The sequence below is a fragment of the Cynocephalus volans genome, chromosome 13 (genome assembly GCF_027409185.1).
Source record: "Cynocephalus volans isolate mCynVol1 chromosome 13, mCynVol1.pri, whole genome shotgun sequence".
Classification (NCBI taxonomy): Eukaryota; Metazoa; Chordata; class Mammalia; order Dermoptera; family Cynocephalidae; genus Cynocephalus; species Cynocephalus volans.
The window spans coordinates 5631029-5647764 of NC_084472.1; the positions used below are offsets into that span (position 1 = coordinate 5631029).

General features: G+C 44.2%; 1 protein-coding gene across 2 annotated transcripts in view; it reads left to right on the forward strand.

Annotated features, from left to right (window-relative positions):
- Positions 1–16736, forward strand: part of RAB31 (RAB31, member RAS oncogene family) — a 107201-nt gene that overhangs the window by 78947 nt on the left and 11518 nt on the right. Inside the window, exons 6-7 of one of the 2 annotated variants that reach the window (XR_010021471.1) lie at positions 15238–15347; positions 15924–16553. Coding sequence is in view for 1 of the 2 variants with exons in the window: in XM_063076539.1 (XP_062932609.1) it covers positions 15238–15347 (110 nt within the window). In the remaining variant the exon portion in view is untranslated. The remainder of the gene's footprint in view (positions 1–15237; positions 15348–15923; positions 16554–16736) is intronic. The other variant, XM_063076539.1, reaches the window with a different exon arrangement.

Consider the following 16736-nt stretch of genomic DNA (forward strand, 5'->3'; position numbering starts at 1 on the left):
GGCTGCTCCAGATTCTGCCTGCTGGTGTGATTTCTCTGGGGAGTTGGCCAGATCTCTAAGCCCCAGTCCTTATTCAGAGCTTGACCTTCTTTTACTCTAATCCTAAAATATTTTGCTGTCCTGCAACTCCCAAAAGGCTCTATTTGATTCCTCACCGGGGATTGTAGAGGGATGATATGTAGATCTGAGTGTGTGTGTGTGTGTGTGTGTGTGTGGAACCTGATCTCATCTAGCAGACATTGCTTGTGTAAGCTTGTCAGTCCCTAGGAGGAGCCATGCCTGGCGTATTTTGAGAGTATGCTGGAATGAAAGTGGAATTTGCTCTCTGAACTTAGCTCAGCCCACGTGAGACATCTGAGTTCAGTGGTTGGTGCGTTTTATTTCCATGCATGCTCCATGAGCTGATGTTAAGGTCCGCCCCATTCCCTAAAGTGGAAGGCATTCAGAGGCATCTGGTCAGGTAAATTCAGGGCTTTTAGTTAGGATTTTCTTAGGCTGCTGATCTTGGTGAGAGATTTTCCTGACTTTTTATTATTGTAAAATCGGAGTAACATGTGTCTCTCTGAATCCAAGGCGGGGAGGTGAAGTGGCGTGTGGGGAGACGGTCCTGGGCTTGCACAGAGCGGGGCTGTCACTTCTCTTCCTCCTGCTGCTCCTCTCTTCCCCGTGATGACCTGCCTTGGAGAGAAGTTCTGGTCACAGCCACCAGCGTGGAGAGTGTTCAGTTCCCAACAGGACCTGGTTGCTCCCTTCTCCCCATGGTCTGCTGATGCTGGGGTAAGGGTTGCAAAGTTGGGGACATTTTAGAGGCATACAGGGGTGAAAGAAAATAAGAAGAACCTGGGGCATCAGTTGACTTGAGCATCAACAGCGTGGAGAGGAGACGAGCAACCTGCCTGGTCAAGATGACAGGAGAAGCTAGCACACAGCCGGAGCAGCACCGGTCACTGAGTTTCTGGACAAGACATGGGGCTAATTCAAGGTTTCTATGGCTCTAAGAGGGCAGATGGCCTGGGGTCTAGATAGAAGAGAAACTTTCTTCGCAGAAATTCTGGGGAGCCCAGCAAGAGACTGTATGGTTTCATTCTGGGCCTGGCAGAAGAAGTAGAGTAATCGGATTTTGAAAAGAAATAGGTAACTTTAGGGCCGAGCCCGTGGCGCACTCAGGAGAGTGCAGCGCTGGGAGCGCAGCGACGCTCCCGCCGCGGGTTCGGATCCTATATGGGAATGGCCGCTGCACTCACTGGTTGAGTGCCGGTCACGAAAAAGACAAAAAAAAAAAAAAAAGAAAAAGAAAAAAAGAAATAGGTAACTTTGCCTCACTGGTTTTAAAAGTTTCAGAAACAAAAGAATCACGTAAGGCACCTGTTAAAAATTTTGATTCAAGGATCTAAACTCCAGAGATTCTGATTCAATAGGAGAGGGAGGTGTGGATTTGTGCGTTTTTTAAAGAGATTCTTTTACAAGTGGTCCAAGGGTCATACTTGGAAAAATATTGCCTTAGGTGATAGGAGTTTATGGTAGAGAAGAATGAGGAAGTCCCAGAATCTATCACAGCATCTGTCCAGGTCTCTGACTGCAGGCCGTACCGGCCTGGACCTCTCTCCCGCCCTTCAGGCCTCATGCAGAGCAGACACGGGGGCTCATCTTTCAGGATCCAGAAGTAGCACCCTTCACCTTGCCCCCTCTTCGAAATTATTCCCGTTGCTCTCTGCCCCCTCCTCTTGTGCATCTCACGTTGATAATCATCAGGAGAAAGGCTGTGATAGAGCAAGTTCACCTCCATGTAATTGATATGAAGCTCTCCTGTCGGCCAGCATCTTGTATCCACCCAGCCGCCTTCTGGAATGTTGGACTCCCTTATAACCAGCCTATACTTGGTTATCTTTGGCTTGGGCAAGGGGTTAGGGTCACCTGGCTGTGGCACATTCATGAAAGGAGCTGTAGGTATTGCAGGAAACATCTGTTTTCATTGGCAGTGGGGCCAGGATACTCTGGTGTGTCAAGGTTAGAGGAGGAACAGGATGTCCTATCCCACCTATGGCCCTTTAGCCAGAATTAGTCCCTCATGTTTCCTCTTACAAGCAAGATCCGCCTTACAAGCAAGCCTTGACCTGTAGCTACCATTATAGGTAATTCTTGGGAGAAATTACTCCCATCCCATCCCTTGCCCATCGCAGCTTCCAGCTCTACATTTCCTTTGCATGATCTTGCTTTCCTGATTTTGAATTCTTGACTCTATGCAAATCTTGTTTGACTCTCCCAAATTTGGAACTGTTCCTGCCTTTCTTGATCATTTGGACATTGGTCTTTGCCTAACAGAACCTCACTTGAACTACTGTCCAATCTCAGGGGTCTCCTGTTGGCATTTCATTGGAATTCAAACCCTCACTGCCACATTTAGAGCCGTGAATGAATCAGAAATGGTGAGGGAGAGATCAAAGAAAGCACTAATAGGAGAAGGCCCCTCAGGTCTAATTTCTTTAATCTTGCAAGCCGTAGCAGTGGAAAGTTACTCAACAGACGTGATGATGGAGACGGACTGGGAAATGGGGGAGTCTTCTCGCAGGTGGTGGGCAGTGACCTTGAGATGGCTGTGCTGTCACTGGCCTCCTCTGCCCAAGATTCCTTTAATCCACCCCCACCCACCCCCTTAAATACAACCCACAGGACATTCAGGGACTATTCGTGCACGCACTTACCTTTTCTGAGGTGTGGAATCATGTTCTCTGAGATCTTACGTCAACACTCTGGTGTCTCTTAGAGAAACACTGAGAGAGATTGATGGGGCTGCTGCCAGTGAGTCAAGAATTTTTTCCAGGAGTAGAGGTTGTACACCTAGAAAAGGGCGTCTGAGGATAGGAGTGAAACAGGGTAGGTAGGAGGAAGGACATTTGTCCAATCAATTCCCAGTCATTCACTTAGCAAATAAATTTTGGTGCTGCTTTTGTGTTTAGCAAAGTACTATGGTAAGTGCAAGAAAAGAGAAGAAGGTATTTTCCTTAGAGCTATTTACTTCTATCTGGGGAGCCAAGAAATGGGTGGGGAAGTATCTAAAGAGCAATATGAGACTATATTTAATGAAGTTCCAAATGGTATGGTGCAGTCCACAGAGGATGAAGGAATTCAGGAAAGGGAAAGTCCAGAGTCATCTAGTGAGATTGGGAAAGGCTCACGGATGGCAGGTGTCACACCAGGGCTGTTACCCATGAATCAGGAGGGAGGAAATTACAGGAAGGGGGAAGATCAAGGACAGAGGCCCAGAGGTGGGAGTGACCTTGGCATGTGCCATGGGGGCAGGGCCATTGAGAATGTCTCCTGATCCTCTGCCCTCGGGAAGGGTGCAGAAGACAGAGGACAGTGTGGTCTGCAAGGGTGCAGCGTGGCCGGGCTTGATGGGCCGGGCCAGGAGGGCTCCTGCCTCCAGCTTCCCCTCTTGCTATTAGCCAGGGCACTGTTTTCTCTTGAGCCTGGGGGTGGCCTTGGGCTCCCTCTTAACACGATGCTTCAGGTAGTCACTACCAGTTAGAGAGGTGAAACTGTTTGCCACCCTCTAGGTGGACTGTGGGAGCCATTCTAGACTCTTGACTGAGTATGTGAGTCACGTAGTTTTCCTGTGCAATCTGCTGGAAAGTAGGGTGGTCCTGACCTTCCACAGCTTCCCACAGTATACATCAACCAAGTCCAAAATGCCACTAGGCATCTCCTCTCTTGTTTCTCATTTTTGGATAAGTTGAGTTTTTTAGGAGATTAAAATATATTTTAAAATAATTTTTTTAAACTAAGAATGCATAAATTAAATTGTTTTCATTTCTTATGTATGACTCCAAAATCCGTTCTAGTCTTGGTAATGAGCCAAAAATGGGTATAGGAAAATTATATTAAGTGAAATAAGACAGGCACAGAAAGAGAAATACCGCATGTTACAACTTATTTGTGGGAGCTAATAAAAATAAATAAGTAAATATAGAAACAAACAGTGGGGGTAGGGGGAAAGAAGACACAACAATCACAACAATTCCTTGATCTTGTTAAGACAAGTGAACAGATATGATGTTGATGGGGGGGTGGGGGAAAGGGAGGGGGGAAAGGAGGGATTGGTACAAAAATCAACTATATTGTATATTGATAAATTAAAATAATATAGATAGATAGATAGATAGATTAGATAGATAGATAGGGGTATAGGAGTTTCTTAAAAATTACACAAACCTACAATCAGAATTTGAGATGATGGGTAACAAAAATGCAGTTTATTCCAAATACTGAAAGCACATAAGCCGATGAACAACAAAAGCCACCAGAAGATCTGGAAATATGATGGAAAGTGTTAAATGCACACAGCATTTTCTTTAGTGAGATGGTGAGGAAGGAAAGGGTCTGTGCTGTGGGATGTGTGTTTGGTGCTCTAGGAGGTGCCTTCCTGCGTTTCTGCCTCCTGATGCCGTGCTGGGTGTAGCTAAGCCTGACGTGCATGCTGACATCAAAGCGGGAGGGGGCAGCTAAAACTCAGCCCCCCAGAGAGCCCAGCAAAGGCATCTGGAATCTCTCTTTCTTTTTTGAATTATAAAATATTCTCAAAATACATATAAAACATTTGTGTATATTTTAAAGAATAACATGGGAATAAAATGAGCAGCAATGTCACTATGCCAGAGCCTCCCTCCCCAATGTGTCCCCTTCTCTCCAGCCAGAACTAACTGCTATCCTGACTTTTGTGACAGTCATTTCTTTGTTTTCCTTATGCTTTACACCATGTTTGAATTTCTAAACAGTAGATTTAGAATTGCCTGTTTTTGAGCTTTATGTAAACTGAATCCTACTTTATGTATTGTGAGATGACTTGTTTTCTGTACTCAGCACGCTGGTCCATCCCCATGGGTGTTAGCTGTGTTTTATACACTTTCATTGCTGTATACTGTTCTATTTTATGAGCGTAACACAATTTTTCTGCTCGCTCTACTGTTGGTGGATGTTTGGGTCATTTCTGGTTTGTGTTGTGATGAACCTGGCTTCTTGAACATTCTTTCATGGATCTCACAGTGCCGAGTGTAAGCATTTCTCTGACTGGGGTATGTAGTTCAATTGCTGAGTCTCATAGAGTGTGAGCAAGCTCAGTTTTACGGAGTGGATACCAATAATGTATTGTGGTGCACTGCTGCTTTGTATTCTTGCAGACTCTTAGTATTGTGAGACTTCAGGGTGTGTAGTGATATCCGATAGTAATTCCAGTTTGCATTTCCCTAATTACCTATAAAGTTGGCAGCTTTTTATTTGTGTGTTGGTCATTCAAGTTTCCTCTTACGTGAAGTGTCTTTTGGGTTGTTTACCTTAATCTTGTTTACTCTTAGGATTTAAAAATATGTATATTTGATACTATTCCGTTGTCGTCTGTCTGTGCTGAAAATATCTTCAAACTTAGGTCTTATCTTCACAATCTCTTTATGTTGTTATTTCATCTTTAGAAGTCCTTAATTCCTATGTAACATGATTTATCCATTTTTTCCTTTGTGGTTTATATTGTAGGGGTTGGGGGAGGAGGCTTATTTAAGAAATCTTTTTATACACCCAAGATCAGGAAGATATTTCCCTACAATTAATGGTCTTTCACAAGGTTTATGGTTTTAGTTTTCCTGTCTTTTTTTATTTTTTATTTTTTTATTTCTTTGGTGGCTGGCTGGTATGGGGATCTAAATCCTTCACCTCAGTGTTATCAGCACCGTGCTCTCCCAAGCAAACTAACCAGCCAGCCCTTCCTATGTGTCTTTAAATCACTCGTGATTTTTATATATGCTGCCTCATTTTCCCGTATAGATATCCAGTTGTCTCAGCATTTATTGGTTGTAAAGTACATTCTTTCCCCCACTACCTCAGTTGTATACCATATCAGTTATACATCATGTGTCATATGTTTACACATCTGTTTCTGGGGCTCTATTCTGTTCCATTGGCTTATTTATCCATCCTTATATCAATGCAACACTGACTTAATTATTACAGCTTAATCATAGGTCTTGATAAATGGTCCAAACTTATGGTGTAGAATCTTGTAGAGCTACTGCTAGGGTCTGGAGCTCACAGACTCCTCGAGCCCGTTCACAAACCCTTCACATGCAGCTAGTTAACTGGACAAAACCGTCCTTGGAGTCTTGGCTGAAGTAGGAATAGTCTTTATTCAGCATACACAAGACTATGAGCTGGGCAGTACAAAAAGAAACTCAGAAACTCAACTGCTACCAGCAAAGTCCAAAGAAAAACTGAAACTGAGCAGCTGCCAGCAGAGTAAACATGCTCTATTGTTAGACGCAGGCTCTCTGCGCCAGCCTGCTTCACAAACTGCAGAACACACAAAAGCAGTTAACTAGAAAGATACATGGGTGCACATGCGCACTAACTCCACCTGGACACAACTTGTGTACAAGATGTCAGGGAACCTGACTAAATTATCCTATTTTCCCCACACCAATATTTGTTGGTCCCAGAGAAGATTTTAATTTTTTATTTTTTATTTCCACTAGTTTGTTTTATCTTCTTTTGTTCTTTTTTTCTTTATTTTTATAGGTGTTTTAGTTTTACAGAGAAATTGAGCAGAAGGTAAAAATAGTTCCCATGCCCTCCCCCGACCCACATGCCCAGTTTCTCCGATTATTGACATGGTACAGTAGTGTGGTATATTTGTTATTGTTATAATTATGAATCAATATGGAGATATTATTATTAACTTAATTTTACATTAGGGTTCCCTCTTTGTATTGTGAAGTTCTATGGGTTTTTCCAAATTTGTAATAGCATGTGTTCACTATTATAGTATCATACAGGACAGTTTTGCTGCCCTAAAATTACCCTCAGAGAAGATTTTATGAGATTTTATAGTGTGGGTGTGGATGTGTTATGGTCTTGTGAAGACTGAGTTTATTTTGTGCTGCAAGTTATCATGCAGCAGTATTATTTTGTCACTCAAATTGTTGCAGCTTTGGCCACTAGGAGCTCTTTCTGTTGGCTCCTGTGTCCCTTTGACTGACAAATGCCTGTTATTTTGGTTTTCTGAACACTTCCTTACTTTTTGGCATAACAAGATATTCCAGGTTCATCATGTGTATTTTTCACCTTCAGTCCTAGAGTCAGCCATCTCTCCAAGGAGCCTTGGTTGCTTTTATTGAAGAACAGTATTAAAAACCAAGATCTGGGCACTAGGTGTGCTCGTCGTTACTGGGATGTCATTGCTTGTAGGCCCTCAGTGAACAGAGCTAGGAAGTATATGTGTGTACACACATTACCTATAATTATTTCTATATTTATCCATCTGAATCTATATTAAGATAAGCATAGGTTTATATTGATGCCTCCGACTCTGATTCAGACCACAGGCCTCATTCTAACCTTCTTTGGAGGATGGGGAAGGGATATTTTAAAAGGTCATCAACTTCTGTATGATTAAGCAGAGCAGTAAGCTTTTGTTCCTGGAGATTTGCTTAGAAGATAGAGTAATCTTTTCACTTTCATGTCACATCCTGCCCAGAAGTTTCAGCATTTTGTAGTAATTTCTGTTAAGAACTACAATTATTTCAGTGATTACTTTCAGATGGCATGATTTTTACTTATTTGATTTGAATACTGTCACTTAGGCAGAAGACTGAATACAAGTTCATCATCATCATCGTCATCGTCATTGCCAACCCACACTGAGTGTGCCAGACACTATTCTAAGTAGTTTATGTTAATCCTCACAACCCTACAAAAAAGTTACTGTCATTCTCCCATCGTATCAATGAGGAAGCTGAGACACAGGCAAGTTAAGGAGCTTGTCCCAGGACCTGCTGTTCAGAGGGTGTAGGCTCAGCTTTAAACCCAGAGTCTGTTCCAGAGCCTGTGTTCTTGACTGTCATGCTATATTGCTCCTCATAAGATGTACGAGCAGGATCTGTAATGGAGAATAATCTCCAAACTATCAGAAGAGAACGTGGCAGCTGACTTGATCCCGATCAGAGGATTTGATGCTAACAACTCTTTCTAGTGGTTCTCTCTGGCTCCTTCAGGACGAGCCTAAATTTCTGTCTGGAGAAGGGGCATTAAGAGGCAAAGGATGGCCAAGTGCCCTAGGGAGCCTATGTTTTCTGCTCAGTCCTCATTCAGTTCCAAATTCTGATATTTTTCCATGAGAAACAACCCATTTAAGTCTGTGGCGAGAACCTGACACTGCTTGTTTGAACTTGACACCAGGAATTTGGCCCCGGGTGAGTAGCATTTAAGGACACACATTATTAAGCAAGGAAGGCCCCCTGGGAACAAAAAGTCTTCCCAGGGTACACATGTCAAGCGCTTCATCTGGGAGTGCTTAGATCATTGTAATGTGTTGTTGTCCTATTAAATATTTACTGTGAAGATAGTAATTATTCTTTGTACTTTAAAGGAAGTTCATTTTAGTTATAGTTCCACCTCCCAGATAAATCAATCTTAGTGTCTATAAGAACTAGCGTTTTAAACAGATTTTGCTGCTTTAATTATTGTTGCCTCATCTGTGTCTTACACAGACATCTTGGATATTTAGAGAGAATATGAGCTAATGGGGAGCATGACAAACTCTGATTATTCATTTCATTGGGTGCTCTAGGGAACATGTTGTGAGAATCTGCTTCTTAGCACACACAGCCTTGGCAAGCACCTTGCAGCTTTCCTGTGCTTGATTTTGATGGAATGTTGTGAATGATTTCCATTGCTTTTGGCTAGAATACCTCAAACGTGGGATGGTTTTGACAAAAAATAATTCCACCAGACATGTAACAGCCAGCTCCTGCCCACTGTTGCATGTTACTCGTGGCTGGCTCAGTTGGTCTTTTAAGTTTGACCTTGACAGGCAGCTGTGGCTGGGGGAGAGAGTAAAGATATAGAGCAAACATTTAAAAATGAGATGTTAAATATTATGTTCCAGGAGTTTGGCCAAATTTAAAATGCTTAGTTACTGCTGTCATGGTATTTTAGAAATATAATTTACATGTTAGAAAGCACATAAACCACCAGAAGATTTTTTCTAGAAAGAGCTCACAAGTCCACTGTTCTTTTATTTTTTCACTATAAAATGGAGGCCTGAGCAATATATATGTCATGCCCTAGGTATATTCATCTTGATCTAGATTTCTGAACTCTTGGCTTTATAGTGTCAGATTATGAATTGACTAGAATGCAAACAATATCAAACTCAGCACTCTCTAAAAGAGTTATTCTCAAGCTTTAGAATGCATAAAGAATTATTGGGAAGCTTGCTAAAATGCAGATTTCTGGGCATTGCCCAACAGACATTCTGGTTCAGTGGGTCTGGGGCACAGAGATCTTCATTTCTAAAGATCTTCATTATTTGAGGTGAAAGCCTCAAATAATCACTGGTATAGGTGGGCTGAAGAATGCACTTTGAGAAATGGTGCCCTAAAAGATTCATGTTGTCTGGAGAGGGCTTAGTTATGATTGTTACGCAGCATGAGGATGGCAGGGGTGTTGTCGTCCTCATTTTGTCTCCTTGTTTTTAGCATCAGGGTGTTTTGTTTCTTAACTTAGGTGTTTAATTTTCTGCACCTGCTCCAAAGTACCTGAAAACTTAGAAGATATGGTAGTTTGCAGTTAACCTTCCATGAACTCTTCGGCATCATGTGGTTATCCCACCAACTGTGCATGAACAATACTGTCTCTTCACACTAGCACGGCGGTGTGTTGGTGAACTTTTTCATCTTGGCCAGTCTGATGTATGAACGTTGTGATCCTCATTTTCTTGTGAATTTCTTCAATTGCTAGCAGGATTAGGAAGACTAAGATATCTGAATAATTGAATAACTATTAGAATAACTAATAACTATTAGAATACAGTAACCATTCTTCACCTATGCACAACTAATAACTAATAAGAAAATCAGATAGGGGTTAAACCCTTCTTTATAACAGCAATACAAATTTAAAATTTCTGCTAATCAACTTTTTTGGTGTGTGTGTGTGTAACTTTTAAAATTAAAAAAAATTAAATCCTAGGAGTGGATTTAGGGAGAAATGCAAGACCTATGTAGGTGAAATTTTTACTATTGGACATGAAAGAATACTCAAATAAATGAAAACTTGTACTTTTTCCTTGGATAGGACAACTCAATATTGCAGAAATATCAGTTTGCTCTAAATTAAACTGAATTCACTAAGATATGAGTTAAATGACCAAAATAACGTTTTTTAAAAAGGACTTTACAAAATAATCCTAAAATTCATCTAGAAAAATAAACAGGCAAAAATAGTATTGAGGGGACTAATCCTAGCAGATATTATATGTAATATAATATATGTATATATATATTTAATGATTCAGTAATAAAACAATATAGCACTGGCACAGAACTAGGCAGAAAGATCAATGAACAGTGTAGCGACCAAGAAATAGGGTGAAATACATGGGGAGATTTACTATGTGACAAAGACAGTATTTAAAATCAGTGTTAAAAGGGGTAATTCAATAAGTGGTGTTAGGACAATCACCTAGTCATCAGGGAAATAATGAGAGGTGAATTCAAAATGGAACAAGGATTTAAATGTAAAATAATGAAACCATAAAAGTTAGAGAAAAAAGATGAATAGGAAATGGAATGCCCTATTTAATTAAGATACAAAACTCAGAAGCCATAGAGGAAAATGATCAATCAGTCGAACAATATAAAAATTCTGTGTAGCAAAAATGCCACAAACAAGATCTAAATACAAATGACAGGTTGAAAACAAATGTGGAAAGTGTATTACAAAGGGTTAGGTTCCTTAATATGCAAAGAGAACTTACAAATAAATGAGAGAAAAAATAAATTAAAAACCCCCAAACCATGCTGGGCCAGAAAACATGTAAGAATGTCACAGAGCAAGAAATATCCATGGCTTATGAAAAGTTGTTCACTCTTCTTGAGTGGAGGTTACTCAGAATTAATGTCAGATTTCTTTCATCGAGAAGGACTTCACAATACGATGCAGTGCTACCCTTGGGGCCATTTATGGACAGCGATGTAGTTGGCCAGTGGCCGATGCAGCCTGTGCTCCCCCACTCTTCTGTGGCGTAGTGGTGACTGGACCGGGGCCCTCCGGGGCCATGAAGTGAAGGGGCCCGAGTCAGATAACCTCGGGGGGCTTTGCCTGTTCCGTGCAGTGGCAGCGTTTCCTCAGTCTTTCTGCATCCTGCCAGAAGAACGCGGTGCCGCTGCCATCCCCGCCGACACAGCTCTGCGAGGACTTGCTTGAGAAACGCGGATGCAGGGCGACACTTACTGTGTGCGGGTGCCGAGCACTGGGGACATCAGTGCACCTGACATCACTTGCACCGAAGCTGTCGCCTTGTGAAGCGGTCGCCGCTGCTGCTGGGCTGCAAGTGCGACTGAAGACCTGCGGGGAGGCTGCGGGGTGTTTACTGCAGGGGAACAGCTGGGACCGCCTGCGCGGTCACCTCCCACTCCACTCGGGCGTGTACCTGAGACGCCCAAGCAGGACCCGTGGCCAGACACCAGGCTTCCGGTAGAAGGGAGTGGGGGCTCGGTGGCAGCCCTCTACCTGCACAGGCGCCGTGGAAGGGAACCTCCCACTAAGCCCCTAACGGGGAAGAGCATCGGTCCACCTCGCAGCTGGCGGCGCGCTCCCCCGTCCAGGTGGGCTCAGGATTCCCCTCGGTGTCCCCGTCTTCCTTCTCCCTGCCCTGGAGAATCGGACTGGCCCCGAAATTAGCGTGAGTCAGCTGCCACGTTGCCGGGTTACACCCATGAACAACCACACAAGGACCCCAGCTGGGTAGCGCAGGCCTGTCGCAAATTCTGGAGCCCACAGGAACGTTGTTCCCTGGCTTCCGTCCCCTGCTGGGGAGGATCCTGTGCCTGCGTCCGGGAGGCAGCCAGGCTGCTGCCCGGCCTCGCCGACGCTCCAGCTCCAGCAGCAGCAGCTGCGGCAGGGGCTCCCCTGCTGTGCTCTGCACCCGCTAAGCCCCCTCCTGGCCCACGTGGGAGGGTGGCTGGGCCTCTGCCTCGGGACCTCCCCGTGGAGAGTGCACAGCTCCCCCGCCACCCGCCTCCTTCTGTCTGAGGAAGGCCACGTGGGGCATTTTTGTCACTAGTCATTCAGCAGACGTTTACCGATTGCCTCCTAGGTTTATTGATCCAACTGTGGGGACCCCTAGACAGTAAAATAAAAACCATGTTCGGGGAGACAGGTTGTTGGGGACCGCAGTACCGTGAAGGACGTGTGCGCTGGCTGTTCAGGAACAAGGGAGGAGCACGGGGGCGCGTGCGGGGCTGGGCTGTCCCGGAGGCCGAGGGGAATGTCGCCCCGGGAGCGGGGAGGCCGGACAGACGGGAGGGCGGAGCAGGTTCCTGAGCAGTGGCTGTCACTGTGGGGGTGGTCACAGGAGAAGACACGAAGCCTCTTCCTGGTAAGGCACTGGTTTGATCCGAGGCAGTCAGAAGACATGAGGAATCCTGTTCACAGGATACTGGGTCGATTCGTAGTTTGATAGGTCCCCACCGTGGATGGCAGGAGGCTGGAGGACCAGGGGAGGCCACTGCAGGAGTCCATGTCAGGGATGAACAGGGCCGGGGCTGGTGGTGGCGGGTGGGTGGAGGCGACGCCAGGAGGGAGCTCAGCAGGCTTCCTTACTCAGCCGCTTAGGATGGCTTGGTGGCTTGTGGCTTGGGAAGTGACAGGTTTGTGGGAAGAGTGGCAGATTCATGGGGAAGGTGGTTAGCCAGGCTTTGACAGGTTACATTTGTGAGGCAGAGTCAGAGGGACTTAGAGTCAGCGCTGCCTTGGTAGCCCATTAGCTGTGTCACGATTCAGTGAGACCGGTTTCTAACATGGGAGGAGTCCCAGAGCACAGTTTTCTCAGCGCTTGGTTTCAAGGTCTGGTGGTGTAGACCACAAAAGAACTGGCCCCTCTGGGCTCACTGAGGATGGATAATATTCAATATTCTCAGGCTGGGTATTTGGGACTGCGTCACAATGACTACTCTGTCCTGGTCAGACCTCGTCTACGCCTCTTTATTACACGGTTGGACTGAGGAGAGGGGGATTGAGGAAGCGTGTTAACTGTGTATATCACTTTCTCTCACCTGAGGCATCCCAGTTGCCAAGTGCCCCCTCGCCACGCCCAGGTAGAGAGGACCAGGCGACACCCCGTCTAATCTGCCCCACATTTGGGCAGAAGTGAGTCTCACCCTTTGTCTGCGGTTTGATAAAGACCTCCAGAAAGAAATAAAAAATAGGGTAAACTGCCAAACTGAACAGGAAAAAAAGCCCCTTTCTGGAATCTTTCAAATGTAAAAGTTATTGCCACCAAAAAACTCAAGAACAATACGTGCGACAGGCCGGGGCTTGTCTGTTAGAAACAGTAAGGCGGGTAGGAAGGTTCTGGAAGTAGATTCCAGCGGCCGCAGCTCAGGAGGCTTCCTTTCTCTGGTTTAGGGTCTTGGGACGACCACCTTCAATGTGGTAGGTTCTAGTTGGGCACTTTTCCATCTAGGACCTGAAAAGTCCACCTCTCATGATTTGGGGTCCCTAAGGAATTTGAATGCCAACGTAGAATTTCCTCGGTAACTTTATAGACCAGTTGTTTGGAGGGGGTGAGGAGTGGGAAGGAGGGAGATGGGCACAGTCTCTCCACTACCCTCCCCAGCTTCAACCTTGCATTGCCTCTTTTCTCTTCCTGGAGTGTCCTTCCAGTTGAGGGTTGGGTTCTCCCTCGCCTCCAGCACCAGAGGATCTTCCAACCGTACTTCTTGCTGCCCCCTCCTCTCTAGTCCGTTTCATGCATTGTTTTTTTCCTTGACTGTGGAGCTGACCCTGTCACCCTCCTGTTCTTGAAGCCACTGGGCATGAGCCAGGCTTGTCGTGCATCCCTGCCCAGCCATGACTCCCTCCGGACCCTCCCTCTCACCTCTGGTCACTCAGAGTGGCTCCATTCAGATACTACATCATTCATTTGTAAATCTACCCTCATGCTCGAGGCAGGGTTGGGTGCAGAATCAACTGGGAATGAGTGTTCTCTCCTGCCTCTGGGCCTTGCTCAGGCTATTCCATCACAGATTCTCACCTGTATTCTACCTGGCCTTCACAGCCACGCTCAAAGTGACCTCTTCCAAGGCGTCTTCCTGGGTTCCATGGGTCAAAATGTGTCACTTTCTACCCCTCTACTCCTGAAGCACTGTGTTACAATGTTGTGGACTAGAGTGACCATGGATGTGTTTTCTCTGTACTCTAAAATATAGGTTCCAGATACCATGGACCAGTGTTTTCTCTGGCACCTGCAAGAGACTGTCATAAAAATAACTGATACTCACTGAATAAATGGATAAACTCCTGGAAAACAGAAATTGTGTCTTTTTATCTTTGGATATTAACTATAGCATCTTCACAGTGAAAACAAATCAGTAAATGTTTTTTAGATTGTTTATTTAGAGTTCACGTCCTAAAACCATTGCGGGAACATCCTTTTGAAGGTGAAAGTCCAGATATGCCATACTGCATCATAGCCATCATACCATGTTCATTTCCAAACTGTCAAATCATGTCGCATATTTTCTCTGGTTTGTGAAAAATAGTACAGGTTTAGCATCTCTCATCTGAAATGCTTGGGACCAGAAGTGTTTGTTTTGGATTTCAGATTTTGTTGGATTTTGGAATATTTGCAGATAGGTATGGGTTCAACATTCCTAATCCAAAATTCGAAATGCTCCAATGAGCATTTTCTTTGAGCATCATGTCAGCACTAAAAAAGTTTCAGATTTTGGAGCATTTCAAATTTCAGATTTCAGGGTTAGGGATGCTTAACCTGTGCATGAAAAGCCTCATAAAAGCACATGTGCATACACACACTAACAGTGTTGTTATCTTTGATATTGAGTTATATATGGGGAAAAAATTGGAAATCAGCCTAGGCTCTGAATGCTGGAATGTGTACTGCCATAATCATGATGATTTTCCCTACTGTTCTGGAATCTCTCCTTCTGTGAGACCAGGAACAGTATTTTATATGTGCATGTCTTTTCTCCATCGTTGCCAGAGACCAGGTTTTAAACTTTAAAAAATATCACCCATACTAGGCTTCAATAATTGCTGAGTAATTGAAGTTATTATTCTATAGAAAAAGAAAGGAGCTCTTTCCACATGAGCTGTTTGTTTGGTCTTTTGGAATTACTTGTGTTTTACAAATGAGCATTTATTTCTCTCTGGGTTTGACCTCTTTTCTAGGGAGGTTCCCCTGAAGGATGCTAAGGAATATGCTGAATCTATAGGTGCCATCGTGGTGGAAACAAGTGCAAAAAATGCTATTAATATCGAAGAGCTCTTTCAAGGAATCAGTAAGTACCTGAAATTGTGTTTTCAGCCTAGCTTGCATTTTTATGCTTCTGGGAGACAGAGGATAAAACTGTAGAGTTCTAAAGTGGGTCTTTTCCTCTGTGTGAATTTCTCACACAAGTAAATATGAAATCTACAGCTATACACTCGTTAATATCTGTATTATGCCTCTCGATTTTAAATTTCCATAATGCTGTGCTTTACCTGTTCCTCCTATGTTTTGTGAGTTGAAATGAAATAATCCTGTTACAAAAATAAAGTTTATTTTAATTAAAAATTATGCATTCTATAGGTTATGTTAGTACTTTGAGGGGAGATAAAATAGGCAACGATAAGGTATAGAAACTTGAAGTCACCCACTGAACTGAATGACTCTAGGCAAGCAAAATAAGAGAAGCTTTTAGTAATATTCTTTGTCTGATGATGTCAACAAAAAATGATGTCTTCATCCCACATGACCTGAAATTGGGAATTGGGTGAATCATCGATTTGTAAAGATTTTCCTCAATTCTTTTCTTATGTCCTTTTTTCTTTTTCTTTTCTTTTTTTTTTTTTTGATTTTGCTCTTTTCTTATAAGCTAATTAATGAAGGTGACAGCTCCGTTCTTTGTCCCCAGTTCCTGGGTTATGTTATGCTTCACGTTCTCCTATGCTGGTTGCCATGAGTGACATTATCAGAGCTGTCTCCCAGCGGATGGCCTCGCTGACACATTTGTCTGCAGCTGTGAGGCTTCGAACGCACCAGATTTCACCTTCATAAATTCTCTGGCTGTGTCGTTTTGTTCTGGGTCATTCTGTCCTGGGTCCCACTAGAGAAGTACCTGCTGACAGCTGTCCTGGGAAACTGCTCTGTGCCCTCAGGAAAGTGCACTCAGCCATAACCCGGGATGCTGGGAGAAGTTCGGTGAAATGCTGGGTATCCACCTTCGGAAAAGTTGATCAGTTAGCAGTCGTCCTCAAATATCTTGGCCCTGGACAATTCCAGAAGGGAAGCTGATGGTTTGGTTTCTCTTGTGCCTGAGATCATTGTTGGCGGAGCTCTCAAAGTCAGTCGGCGTGGCTTCCCAGAACAGATCTGATTTCCGTGGAACTGGTTTGGGTCCATTACTTCAGACTCTGAGAACCCACAGCAGGGTTCTTTTGTTTGCTTACGTTGGCTGACAGGAGAGCGACTTGTGCTGTGCAGAGATGTGCAAAAGAAACTGCAGGTTGGTTGGAGTGTGGTATTATAACACCCATGTCACAGGTTCAGATCCCTGCACCGAAAAAAAAAGAAAAACTGCAGAAGAGTGGGCGGAGCCCCCCGCTGCAGCCACCGGCCTGTCGCAGGCCCTTTGATTCACTCCGGTCCTCATCCCCCTCCCCCTGCCTTCACCTTTTTCCTGCTATTA